Below are 14,108 nucleotides of genomic sequence, written 5' to 3' on the forward strand. Positions count from 1 at the left end.
CTAATAATGATAAAGTTCTTTGGAATTACTCATATCATCTTCCCATGTAGGAATACAAACAGTTTAACCCTACTGAATTCCTTATGGTCTTTCTCTTATTTTTATCTTTTTATGCTTTCTTTCTATCTTGTATTTGAATATTGTATTTTCTATTCAGCTCTGTTCTTTTCAACAGGAATAGTTGAAAGTCCTCTATTTCAATAAGTATTGATTTTTCCCCCTGAATGATTACACTTAGTTTTGCTGGGAAGGTGATTCTTGGTTGAAACCTAGTTTCTTAGCCTTCTGGAACATCACATTCAAAGTCCTCAGATCCTTTAATGTAGAAACTTCTAAATCTTGTGTTATCCTGACTATGTCTCCATAATATTTAAATTGTTCCTTTCTGGCTGCTTGTAGTCATTTCTCCTTGAAATGGAAGCTCTGAAATTTGGCTATAATATTTGCAGGAATTTCAATTTTGTGATATATTTCTGGAGGGAAATAGCTATATTTTTTATTTCTATTTTATCCTCTGGTTCTAGGATATGAAAGCTGTTCTCCTTAATGATGTCTTGAAATACAATGCCTATGTTTGTTTGCTTGTTCATTCCTTTCAGGCCATCCAAAAATTCTTAACTTATCTCTCCAGAATCAATTTTCTAGATCAGTTGTTTCTCCAATGAGTTATTTCACATTTCCTCCACTTTTTCATTCTTTTCATTGTTTTGTTGTTTCTTGGTGTTTAATGCAGTCATTAGCTTCCACTTGCCCAGTCCTAATTTTAAGAAATTGTTTTATTCAGTGATTTTCTTTACCTTTTTCCTGTTTGTCCAATTCTACTTTTTAAGGAGTTATTTTCCTTAGTGATTTTTTTTTGTAATTTTTAAAATATCTCTTCTCATTTGTCTGATTCAGCTTTTGAGGCTATTTTCTTCAGGTTTTATTTTTTTACTTCATTTATCAAGCTGTTGGTGATGTTGTTTTTGTTTTTTTTTAATTTTCTTGTACCACACCGCTCTCATGACTTTTCCCATTTTATTCTCTACCTCTCCTCTTTGTCTTTTAAAACATTTTTGATCTTTTCCAGTAAATCTTTTTTTTTTTTTGGAGATCTGAGATGAATTCACACTTTTCTTTGAGGATGTGTGTATGGTCATTCTGTCACTGTTGTTCTCTTCTGAGTTTGTGTTTTGATATTCTCTGTCAACATAACTTTTTATGGTCAGGTTCTTTTTTGTTCTTAATTCTTCCATTCTATTTCTTGGTTTTCAAATTTATGTTAACATTTGGCTCTGCTCCCAGGGTTTAGGTGGCACTCTCTGACAATGGTTTGTGTTTGTTTGTTCTTTAGACTCAGTTCTGCATGTCTGTAAGTTTTTCATTCTTCTGAGGTGGTATGATCTATAGAATGGTGTGGTCACTGATCTGGCCTCTGATCTAGTCTCTGAGTGACCACAAACAGGTTTCTGCCCTGGAACTGTGATCAGGATCCCGATTCCCTTGTAGCTTGGAACTGTAGTGTACTAGTGCTCCTCCTCACCCTGAGAAGGTGACCTGGATCCCACTATGGGCAATGAAACAGAGTCCTGCATCCATTGCCAGCTAAGGATCCTTCATAACCTCCTTCCTATAAGTTGTTTGATCCTCTTACCATATGTAGGCTCAGCTCCAAAAGTGGCTGCCACAGATTCCATTGCCCTCAAGGCCCCAGAGCTGACTTTCCAGGTACAGTCTGTGCTAGACTGCATTCCCCTCTGTTGCAACAATCCGGCTAGCAGCTGCTGTGGGGGTATAAAACCAACAATGACCAGCTCACAGAATGCTGCAAGCCAGGTACTTTTGATCCACTTTACTAAGGAAAGCAATTATAAGGGGTTAACTATCTTGCTTTAATCCAACATACAAATATCATTCACTCAGCTGGGGGGGGGGGGACCAGCATCCTGAGATCCAGAGCACAAACAAACAAATTTCAAACATCAGCAGACAGACTTTGTCTGATTCAAATCTCAATGCATAGTTACCAGAGTTTAACAAAGTCCAAATATCCGAGTTTACAAGCTGGAGGGCTCTTAAGTACAGCTGCCTGGAGTTTCCACATCAATGCACTGTCAAGAGTGAGCAACCTAAGCAAATAGCTCTGTCTTCTCTTTTTATTCATCTTTTAGCCATCATCAAATGTCATCTGAGAGATCAGAACTTAAGGTCTTACTCTTGCCTCTGGAGTTAGCACCTCCCCCTAGGACCTTGAGGGCTTCATGCCCACATGGATTTAGCATATAATAGCTAGTGGTTTGGGACCTACTTGGGAGCAAGATATAATCAGACCTCCCCTCATGGGCCCCACCTGGATCCCCACCTTAGTTACCTAATCTAATTAAGGAGATAAAGGCCAAAACTCTTCAAGGGCACTTGGTTGAATAAGCACTCATAGCCCATCTGGATCACCAATACACGCTCTTGCCCCAGTGCTACAGACCTTTTCTGCTAACATTTTAAGTTTTTGCGGGGCTGGAATATTTTTTCACCCCATTTTTGTTGGGTTTGCTGCTCCAGAATTCATTTTGAGATGTTGTTTTAAAGTTGTCTGGAGAGGAATTTGAGAGATTAGTGAGTCCCAGCCTTTATTCCTCCTTGATGGAGCTTTAATAGCATCTAGTCTACCCTCTTGATTTGATGTATGAGGAAAATGAGCTTCAGAAAGATAGTGACTGTCCTACAATTATTTGAATGGTTAAAGCACCCATTCAGATTAATTCAGAGGACGAAATGGCACTGAACCTTCCAAAGTCTTTGTTCCAATAGAGCTGAGAAATCATTTGATTTTTATATTTCTTGAAACTGGCTAAGTTTTTTTTTAATTGTTCAAGAATAGGCTGTTTTCCTGAAGGACTTTTATATTAACCTTTACTTTACCTTTAATTATCGTTTCATTCTTGTATCCCTTCAACGTCATTGAAAACTGGATAGAAACAGATTAAATAAATTTTATGTTTTTAAAAAGCTTTTTGTTCAACACTTTGGGTGATTACCATCCATATCATATTCATAATCATGTTTTACAAAGTTGAGACCAGCTAGTTAGTTTATGATTAATGAAAATAAAGTTCCTAGAGCCTAAAAGTTAGTCAAAATAACACAACTAGTGCAAGTGTTGGGTTAGGGTCAATATATTTCAATTATTAAATATTTAAGTACCTTTACATTTGAATCAGGCATAAATCTTATAATCCTTGATATAAGTAGCCAGCTTATAGGGATTATGACTCTAACATGTCTTAGTCAGCAATCATACCAAACTTTGATTTATCAGCCTGCTACAAGACATATTACTATATTAATTATCAGCCTAGGTTTAAGGCCCTCAAGCAGTATGTTATGAGATTTTTAATAAATAAATATAAATGAACAATTTATTTCATTAACAAATTAACTCAGGGGCAGCTAGGTGGCACAGTGGATAGAGCACCAACCCTGGAGTCAGAAGGATTTGAGTTCAAATCCAGCCTCAGACAGTTGATACTTACTACCTATGTGATTCTGGGCAAATCACTTAACCCTGATTTACACACACACACACACACACATACACACACACACACACACACACACACACACACACACACACACAAATAACTGATAATTCATGAAATTTTCCTCAAAAGTCCTCCCCTTCCTCCCCGTCTAAACCCCATCTCTTTCTTTCCCTTTATGCCACTACAGATTTAAATACAGATCAATGTCACTATCCATCAAATTAATTACCAAGAAAATAAACACTGATAATATACATTTAAATGGTTCGATAATCTTGAAAGCTCAAAGATAGTCACCAATAAACTGCTGACCAATAAACTGCACCAATAAATTGCTACTACTTACCTCTCAGCTCTGGAATAACTTTCCCACTACACACTTCTCTTAGGATGTTAAAGTTTCTTCTCAAGAGGTTTGTTGGCAAGAAAAGAGCTTCTTTAACCATTCTTTCAGAAAAAAATTTAGTATTTTCTATGATCTTAGACTCCTTCCAGGCATGACAATTGAGGGCTTTTCCAAAACTTCCACTCTCAACAGGATTTTTTTTTCTCTTTAAATATTTATAAAAGGGAGGGATGAGGGAAGATGCATTTGTGAACACCTGCTATGTGCCAGGTGGTTGATAAATAGTTCATTTTATCCTCCCAACAACCCCTCCAGATAGGTATTGTTGTTATTTTAAACTTCAGTAAACTGAAGGAAAAAGAGGTTAAATGACTTGTGTAGGGCCATACAACCAATATGTTTTGCTGGTTTTGAATTCAGGTCTTCTTGACTCCAGGCTAAGCATTCTATCTACACTGCCATTTGCTTGAATGTAGGAGTGGCTGTTGAAGTAGAGGTTACATAGAAAATTAAATTCCATAGAAAATGAGTTTCCTTTTTCTTCCCCAAACTTAAGTAACTCTCAATTAAAGATGTGCATTCCATTCCCCTCTTACTGTCTTAGGTTCCATGTGGAGTATGCAGTGACAGTTGTGGTCCTGGATTCAGGAAGACCCTTTTGGAGGGGAAGGCTGCCTGCTGCTTTGACTGCTCCCCATGCCCAGAAGGGGAGATCTCCAGTCAGATGGGTAAGTTTCTGTATGGAACTCCCTTCTCTTTAGAACTGATTTTTTTAAAGTAACCAACATGTGGTTCTTGTACAGTCACTTACAACTCTCAGGAACATTACTGTCTGAGATAGAGATAATAGGAAGCCAAGGGAAATCAGAGGAATATATTGAAATAAGTATGCATGTATGTACACACACCTGTACACACATATGTATGTATGTATGTATATCGACATCTATCGATCTACTGTACTGGTGTGGAACCAAAGTTGCATGCCATCTCTATGTGGGCAGTAGGAAAGGAAGGAGATAATTTGAAGCTCAAATTTTAAAATGAATGTTGAAATTTGTTTTAACATGTAATTGGGGGAAAATAAAATGCTAGGTTAATTTTGGGGGGGAAATTCATCCTTTTTCCCCCATCAGTTTATTGCATTAATATTCCAAGTTACAATTAAGTTTGTTTTTCCTCCATTAAATCTTGTTGTATTACCTTTAAAAATCCCTACTAGGTACTGTGAGAATAATTTTCATACCCTATTCAATTTTGATCAGTATCTTTTCAGCTCATTGTATTTTACTAAATATCAGTGATTGCATGAGTGAGCTGGTTTAAATTGATTAATGCTGTGAGAATGGGAGTTGTGTAGGTTAGAATTAATCTATTATACACAAATAATTATATTGCTTTTAAATGATTTATAAGACAGATTTATAATATCGAGGTTTATAGTTTGTTATATCAACAACAAAGACCTATTGAACTGCCCCCCACCCTACCAATTAATCTTCTTGTAGGTTGCAAAGATCCAAAAATCTCAGTTTCCTGTTTTCTTTGTGCCAGATGGTTGTAACAAAGAGAGGAAAGTCCCAGAATCTTGTTGCCTGGTCACTGATTACACAGCGCAGGTGACTGGGTGACAATATACTTGACCAAATATGGGACTTACTTCTTTTTGGCTTCTTCCAGTAGTCAAACATGGAATTCCACTTCCTCCTCTTAACCAACCATATAACCTTCCCCCCTTTTTCTGAATTGACCAATCATAGAACCGTACTGCTCTATTCTACTTTTAGTACTCTCTTATTTGCTATAAGTATGCCTCACCCTCAGACAGCAGGGGTCCATGACAGCAGAGGCAAGTCTTGGATCCAATTTCTTAGGGACCACCAGTTTCCTTAAAAAGCTGAAAATGTTCACAGTGCCTCAGTGTCCTTTTGTTTCACATTGAATTGGAATTTTAAGGTCACAGTGCCTTCAATTTGGTTACTTTAAATATAACAATATCATTCCTAAACCTCTGATAAGTCATCCTTCTCTTCCTCCTACATTCCCTATGATCAAACTAAATCCATATTTCTGGAGGTACTACTTTTTAAAAATCAGCACGAAATACAACAGTTGATTTTTTTTTCAAACACTCCTACCTCTGTCTTTATTGTTGTTTATTTTACCTACATAACCATACTCCACCCTAACTCTTATTTAGTTCAGACTCATATTCCTGGAGTCTGCTTTTACTCAAATCTCTTATATAATCTCTTGGCACTTCTATCCCTAGGGCATACCCAGACGACTCCCACTGCTGGAATGAATGAATGAATGTATTGTGTTTTACGGATGACATCTCTAGGGTTATTTGTTGACCCAATTGTATGAAATCATAATTTAGAGTGTTCTTTTTTTTATTTTGTTGTTATTATTATTTTTAATTTATTTATTTAATTTATTTAATATTTTTAGTTTTCAGCATCAATTTTCACAAGAGTTTGAATTACAGATTTTCTCCCCATTTCTACCCTCCCCCCCCACTCCAAGATGGCATATATTCTGATTGCCCCATTCCCCAGTCAGCCTGCCCTTCTGCCACCCCACTCCGCCCCCATCCCCTTTTCCCTTACTTTGTTGTAGGGCAAGATAAATTTCTATGCCATATTACCTGTATATCTTATTTCCTAGTTGCATGCAAAAAGAATTTTTGACCACCTGCTTTTAAAACTTTGAGTTACAAATTCTCTCTCCTCTTCCCTCCCCACCCACCCTTCCTAAGAAGGCAAGCAATTTAACATAGGCCACATGCGTATCATTACATAAAACCCTTCCTCAATACTCATGTTGTGAAAAACTAACTGTATTTTGCTCCTTCCTATCCTATCCCCCTTTAATCAGTTTTCTCCCTTGACCCTGTCCCTTTTTGAAAGTGTTTGCTTCTGATTAGCTCCTCCCCATATCTGCCCTCCCTTCTATCATCCCCCCTTTTTTATCTCCTTCCTCCTTCTTTCCTGTGGGTTAAGATACCCGATTGAGTGTGTATTTTATTTCTTCCTCAGGTCAAATCCAATGAAAGCAAAATTCACTCATTCCCCTTCACCTGCTCCCTCTTCCCTTCCTACAGAACTGCTTTTCCTTGCCACTTTTATGGGAGATAACTTACCCCATTCTATCTCTCCCTTTCTCCCTCTCTCAATGTATTCCTCTCTCATCCCTTAATTTGATTTCATTTTTTAGATATCATCCCTTCATATTCAACTCACCCTGTTCCCTCTGTCTATTGTGTGTGTGTGTGTATATATATAGTACATATATATTCCCTTCAGCTACCCTAATACTGAGGTCTCATGAATTATACACACTATCTTTCCATGTAGGAATGTAAACAAAACAGTTCAACTTTAGTAAGTCCCTTATGATTTCTCTTTCTTGTTCACCTTTTCATGCTTCTCTTGATTCTTGTGTTTGAAAGTCAAATTTTCTGTTTAGCTCTGGTCTTTTCACTGAGAAAGCTTGAAAGTCCTCTATTTTATTGAAAATCCATATTTTGCCTTGGAGCATGATACTCAATTTTGCTGGGTAGGTTATTCTTGGTTTTAATCCTAGCTCCATCTAAATTAAATTAAAAGAAGAATAGGTGTACAAGACATATGAGAGCAAATAATGTATGGTAGAAAGATATTAGATGGTCATAAGGTGAGAATGAAGAATGAGACGTGGCCAGATTACTCCCTTTGTATGCTCATGTCAGGAGTCAGTGACTAAGGTCCTCAGCACATTGGACTGGCCTCCTGTGGTCTCCCAAAATCATGGGAAAACAAGGTCAAGAGTCCCACAGATTGGGCAGCCATAGATGAACAATGACGTTCAACAATAAAAGGAAAACACAAATCAGCGAGCCCGGTGATGCATCTGAATATTTGAGAGTTGAAGCAAGTGAAACTTTAGGAAGGAACTTTGAAAGCAGTAAAATCAGGAAGTTTGATCTTGCAAATGGAGAATGACTTGAGAGGAATGCTTCAATGAATGCCTTTGAATGTTATATATAATTCTGCTTTAGGATGTGGTGGGGGAGGGAGGTTTTTCATTCTTTTGTGTCTAATGGAATATAAGTTGCTCTTTTCTCTAACTTATGGTTTTGGTTTAGAGGAACATCTGCACATAATTTAACCAATGTTGAAGCTGAGCAGGGACTTCAGAGATCATCTTTTCCATATTCTTTTTTTTAATTTAATTTATTTAATATATTTAGTTTTCAGCATTGATTTTCACAAGAGTTTGAATTACAAATTTTCTCCCCATTTCTACCCTCCCCCCTACTCCAAGATGGCATATATTCTGGTTGCCCTGTTCCCCAGTCAGCCCTCCCTCCTGTCACTCCCCTCCCCTCTCATCCCCTTTCCCCTTCCTTTTTTGTAAGGCAAGATAAATTTCTATGCCGCATTGCCTGTGTATTTTATTTTCTAGGTGCATGCAAAAACATTTTTTTTTCTTTTTGAACACCTGTTTTTAAAACTTTGAGTTCCAAATTCTCTCCACTCTTCCCTTCCCACCCACTCTCGCTCAGAAGTCAAGCAATTCAACATAGGCCACATGCATATCATTATGTATAACCCTTCCACAATACTCATGTTGTGAAAGACTAACTATATTTTGCTCCTTCCTAACCTATACCCCTTTATCCAATTTTCTCCCTTGACCTGTACCTTTTCTAAAGTGTTTGGTTTTGATTACCTCCTCCCCCACCTGCCCTCCCTTCTATCATCCCCCCTTTTTTATCTTCTTCCTCCTTCTTTTCTGTGGGGAAAGATACCCAATTGAGTGTGTATGGTATTCCCTCCTCAGGTCAAATCTGATGAGAGCAAGATTCACTCATTCCCCCTCACCTGCCTTCACTTCTCTTCCTACAGAACTGCTTTTTCTTGCCACTTTTATGCAAGATAATTTACCCCATTCTATCTCTCCCTTTCTCCCTCTCTCAATATAATCCTCTCTCATCCCTTAATTTGATTTTATTTCTTCAACTCACCCTGTGCTCTCTCTCTCTCTCTCTCTCTCTCTCTCTCTCTCTCTCTATATATATATATATATATATATATATATATACATATATATATATATATATATATATATACACACATACATATATACATACATACACACTCACATATACATATATATACATAAGGATAGATAGATAGATAGATATGCATATTCCCTTCAGCTACCCTAATACTGAAATCTCATGAATCAAACACATTATCTTTCCATGTAGAAATGTAAACAAAACAGTTCAGCTTTAGTAAGTCCCTTGCAATTTCTTTTTTTTGTTCTTTTTCTTGATTACCTTTTCATGCTTCTCTTGATTCTTGTGTTTGAAAGTCAAATTTTCTATTCAGCGCTGGTCTTTTCACTGAGAAAGCTTGAAAGTCCTCTATTTTACTGAAAATCCATATTTTGCCTTAGAGCATGATACTCAGTTTTGCTGGGTAGGTGATTCTGGGTTTTAATCCTAGCTCCATTGACCTCTGGAATATGGTATTCCAAGTCCTTCGATCCCTTAACATGGAAGCTGCTAGATCTTGGGTTAGTCAGATTGTGTTTCCACAATACTCAAATTGTTTTCTTCTGACTGCTTGCAGTATTTTCTCCTTGATCTGGGAGCTCCGGAATTTGGCGACAATATTCCTAGGAGATTTCTTTTTGAGATCTATTTGTGAAGGCGATCGGTGGATTCTTTCAATTTCTATTTTACCCTGTGGATCTAGAATATCAGGGAAGTTCTCCTTGATAATTTTTTGAAAGATGATATCTAGGATCTTTTTTTGATCATGGCTTTCAGGTAGTCCAATAATTTTTAAATTCTCTCTCCTGGATCTATTTTCCAGGTTAGTGGTTTTTCCAATGAGATATTTCACATTGTCTTCTATTTTTTCATTCCTTTGGTTCTGTTTTATAATATCTTGGTTTCTCATAAAGTCACTAGCTTCCACTTGCTCCAATCTCATTTTTAAGGTGGTATTTTCTTCAGTGTTCTTTTGGACCTCCTTTTCCATTTGGCTAATTCTGCCTTTCAAGGCATTCTTCTCCTCATTGTCTTTTTGGAGCTCTTTTGCCATTTGAGTTAGTCTATTTTTTAAGGTGTTGTTTTCTTCAGTATATTTTTCAGTATTTTGTGGGTCTCCTTTAGCAAGTCACTGACTTGTTTTTCATGGTTTTCTGGCATCCTTCTCATTTCTCTTCCCAATTTTTCCTCTACTTCTCTAACTTGCTTTTCCAAATCCTTTTTGAGCTCTTCCATGGCCTGAGACCAGTTCATGTTTTTCTTTGAGGCTTTTGTTGTAGGCTCTTTGACTTTGTTGACTTCTTCTGCCTGTATGTTTTGGTCTTCTTTGTTACCAAAGAAAGATTCCAAAGTCCGAATCTGGGTGTGTTTTCACTGCCTGGTCATCTTCCCAAACAACTAACTTGACCCTTGAGTTTTTCAGCAGGGTATGACTGCTTATAGAGTAAAGAGTCCTGAGTTCCAAGCTTGGGGGGATGCGCTGTTGATTTCAGAGCTCTTACAGCCAGCTGTGCCACCAGCACTCCTCCTTCCCCAAGAACCCCCAACCCGGACTGGACTTAAATCTTCAGCAGGCTCTGCACTCCTGCTCTGATCCGCCACTTAATTCCTCCCACCAGGTAGGTCTGGGGCCGGAAGCAACTGCAGCTGTACTTGTGTAGCTGCCCCACCTCCACTGCACCCGGAGCAGTGGCTGAACCTCAAACTCTATCCCCCTGTCCTCAGCAGCTTTTCCCACTAACCTTCTCTGTTGTCTTTGGTGTTTGTTGGTTGAGAAGTCTTGCAACTGCCACAGCTCACTGATTCAGGGCGCTAGGGCAAGCTCCGCCCTGCTCCTGGTCTGGTTGGTCTGCACCGCCCACGCTGGGCTCTGCTCCACTCAGCTCCCAGTCTGTGCTCAAAAGACCTCACCCATCAACCATCCAGGCTGTCTTGGGCTGGATCCCTGCTTCCCTCTGCTATTTTGTGGGTTCTGCAGTTCTAGAATTGGTTCAGAGCCATTTTTATAGGTTTGTGGAGGGACTTGGCATGGAGCTCACGCTAGTCCATGCTTTCCAGCCACCATCTTGGCCTCTTTTCCATATTCCTTACCACACACATGGAACCCAGAGCAATTATATGACTCTGTAGGGTTCAGTACAGGTCTTCACAAGACTAATAAACATATCTCCAATATTCTTTTTCTCTACTTAATCGTTCAACTCACATAACGTGTTTGAACTGAATGACACAGAAGAATCAACTTTGCTAGAGAATGATAGAAGCAATTAACCATATATTTTTGGACAGTTTTACCAACATAAAAGATGGTAGTGATAGATCTGGGACTGGACCTGTGACTTTGTTGCTGAAGGGAATTCCTGGACTAGGAACTGCCTCTAATATTTCATGTCAGCAGTTTATCTGAGCCTTACTGTCTTAGAATTTCCTAGCACATTGACGGGTTGAGTGAATTTCACAGTATCACAAGAGTATATGTATTAGAAGCAGCACTTGAACCCAGATCCCCCTGGCTTGGCCATCAGCTCTTTATCACCTTTACCACACTGCACATGGAGCAATACCAGAAAATTAATACTCAAGAAATTAAGGAATGGGGGAGTTAGGATGGGTAAATATATTCCTGGACCACAGTACTTGTGGAGTCCATATATCATCACATCTTGGAGAAGAGTGGATGTTCCCATGACTCATCCAATGGCATGGCATTTGGGCTTTGCCTTAGTTTTTCAAGCCAAGATAGTAGGGTAAAAGAGGAAAACAGAGAAAAAGACTGATTCTATGAGAAGTTCATAGAATATGTGTGAAGTTCGCAACACCCCCAATCTGTTCTGCTGCCTTGGGAATGAACACATGGGTCTTCCCCTGCAATGAAGTTAGTTTCTTAACCTGGTGGTAAAAACTAAGGCAGACAAAGATGAAGTGATTTTCCTAGGGTCACACAACTACTAAGTGTCTGAGGCAGGATTTAAACTCAGGCATTCCTGCCTCCAACTCCTATGCCCTATGTATATTGCCAACTATGTACTTAAACTAAATAGTAAACATATAGGATTTCTATAGGGATTTGTGTCATCCCCAGCAGACAAGTTGGTTTGAATTTTCATGTCTAATGTCACAGAGGCAACTCAAGGATTTGTTTGGTACCTGAAAGACTGAAGTTATATAAAAACACAGAAAAAGGAGGGAGAAGCAAGCAGGAGGAAAGGGGATGTCTATGGAAGAGACAGCTAGCTGGCAGAAAGAATGAGTCTAGGATGCTAGAGAGGGTTTTTGCAATGTCATTTCAGGCTAAACTTCAAGAAGAGCTCATGGATCTGAAGAGGTAAAAGATAGTCAATTTAGTATTCCCAAAAGAAGTGAAAAATGATTTAGTCTTCTATCCATTGAAAATTTGGCTTTAAGCTATTTTATCGAACTCTCTGTATTGGTAATTGTAATGGGGCGAGTTAGAGCTGACCCCTGCCCTTGTTGGACCACCGCCCAGGGTCTGCTGAGGTAAACTTAGGGCTCTGAAGTAAGGGGGGAACAAGATGGCGACAGGAGGAAGGGTCTCGCTCTTGTTGACAACGTGGCAATTCCAGGTCTTTGTCTGGACTTGCCTGATTGTGAGGGAATCATGGGGAGAACACGGGGAGGAAAGGGGAGGGGAGGGGGAGGAATCAAGGTGGCCCTAGTGCCTACATAACTAAGGCTATAAAGGCTTTGCTGCTAGCTTGAATAAATGGAGTTGCTCACCATCTTGCCTCCCACCTCATTCATTACTTGCGCGACCAAGCCGTTGCTGGACAAAGGCCTTGGGTCTGGGGTCTTAGGGACCCCAACAAGTGGTGCCCAACGTGGGGCCCCGTGCGGAGCCACATGCACCCCCACGTTCCCCAGGGAGCCTCCTTCCTGTGAGAGGATGGAGAAGACAGCACACAACCATGGGACGAAGTTGCAGCACGGGAAGAGCAGTCCGTGTCTCCGTGGGAAACCCAGCTTCTACGCTGGTGAGGTAAGGAATCTCCCTTATCTTGGGGCAGGCAGAGTCCTTAGGAGCCATGGAGGATCAGGCCACATTTGTAAAAATCATATATAAGACAGCCAAGGATCAGGAGTGTACAATCACTCCCCGGGCTATCAGGGGTTTTCTTACAACCCCTGTTGCTGCGGGGTCTTGGAAAATTGTAGGAGAGCAGCTAACAAGCTATGAATTAGAAAACCCCGGGGAGTTGGAACCCAGCACATTTTTTCTATATAACATTATAAAAGTGGCTCCTGAAGCTGCAGAAGGCTGCTGTGAAAAACAGCCCAGGGAGTTTACAGCCTCCACCCAAACCCCTCCACGTCGCTGGATTCCTCTCTAGAACCGTCGCGACCCCCTTCCCTGGATCCCAGCACTCCACCTTACTCACCCTTGCTATACCCTAATTTAGATCAGTTTCAGGAACAAGTGCGAGAGAAGGAGAGACAGAGGCTGCAACAAGAAATAGAGGAGCTGAGGAGTAAATTAGAAAAATTGTCAGCTCAGTCAGCCCCACAGAAAGTTGTCCACTTCAAAGAGGAAGTTGGCCAAAAGCAACAAGGGAATAAGACAAAAGCAGAAGTTCCCGTGAGAAAAGAGGAAGTTAGAGAGCAAGCACCCATTAGTGGAACTCGGGTGCCTCCTGGTGGAGGAAAGGAATCATCACACCACAGTGAGCTGACCCCTGGTGGCGACATGTTCCCATTACAACAAATGATAAAACAGATGAGAGAACAAGGGGAAGAGGAACTGTGGGACCTCCTAGGAGTAGGGGCTTTCCCAGTTTTAGAGGAATCCAGCTGGGAGGTGGAGGAGGATGATCCTGACAATCCAGGGCAGAGGAGAGTAAGACAAATACCCCCAGTGAGAAGACACACCCCCGTGTCCCCTTCCCTGGTAAAAGAGCTAAAGAGAGTAATCACAGATTATGGTCTAAAATCCCCTTATGTCAAGATTAGACTGAAAGACTTGGCTAACTATGTACTCACTCCCAATGATTGGAAGCTATTTATGAGAGCCATTCTCTCCCCAGATGAGATGATAGTCTAGACCTCCCTGTTCTTGCAGGAGTGCCAGGATATGGCTATTCAGTGTAATCCAGGCAACCCTCAAGGGGCTCAGAGATATTTTCAAATGCTGTTAGGGACAGGGGACTTCTCACGGACACTCAACAGATTCATGACCCCATTG

The 14,108-nt window shown here is 39.9% G+C and overlaps 1 protein-coding gene across 1 annotated transcript in view; it reads left to right on the forward strand.

Moving 5' to 3' along the window:
- LOC118846435 (vomeronasal type-2 receptor 26-like) overlaps positions 1-14,108 on the forward strand; it is a 68,849-nt gene that overhangs the window by 38,542 nt on the left and 16,199 nt on the right. Inside the window, exon 5 of the mRNA XM_036755012.1 lies at positions 4,469-4,592. Coding sequence (XP_036610907.1) covers positions 4,469-4,592 — 124 coding nt within the window. The remainder of the gene's footprint in view (positions 1-4,468; positions 4,593-14,108) is intronic.

The sequence above is a fragment of the Trichosurus vulpecula genome, chromosome 1, assembly GCF_011100635.1.
Source record: "Trichosurus vulpecula isolate mTriVul1 chromosome 1, mTriVul1.pri, whole genome shotgun sequence".
Classification (NCBI taxonomy): Eukaryota; Metazoa; Chordata; class Mammalia; order Diprotodontia; family Phalangeridae; genus Trichosurus; species Trichosurus vulpecula.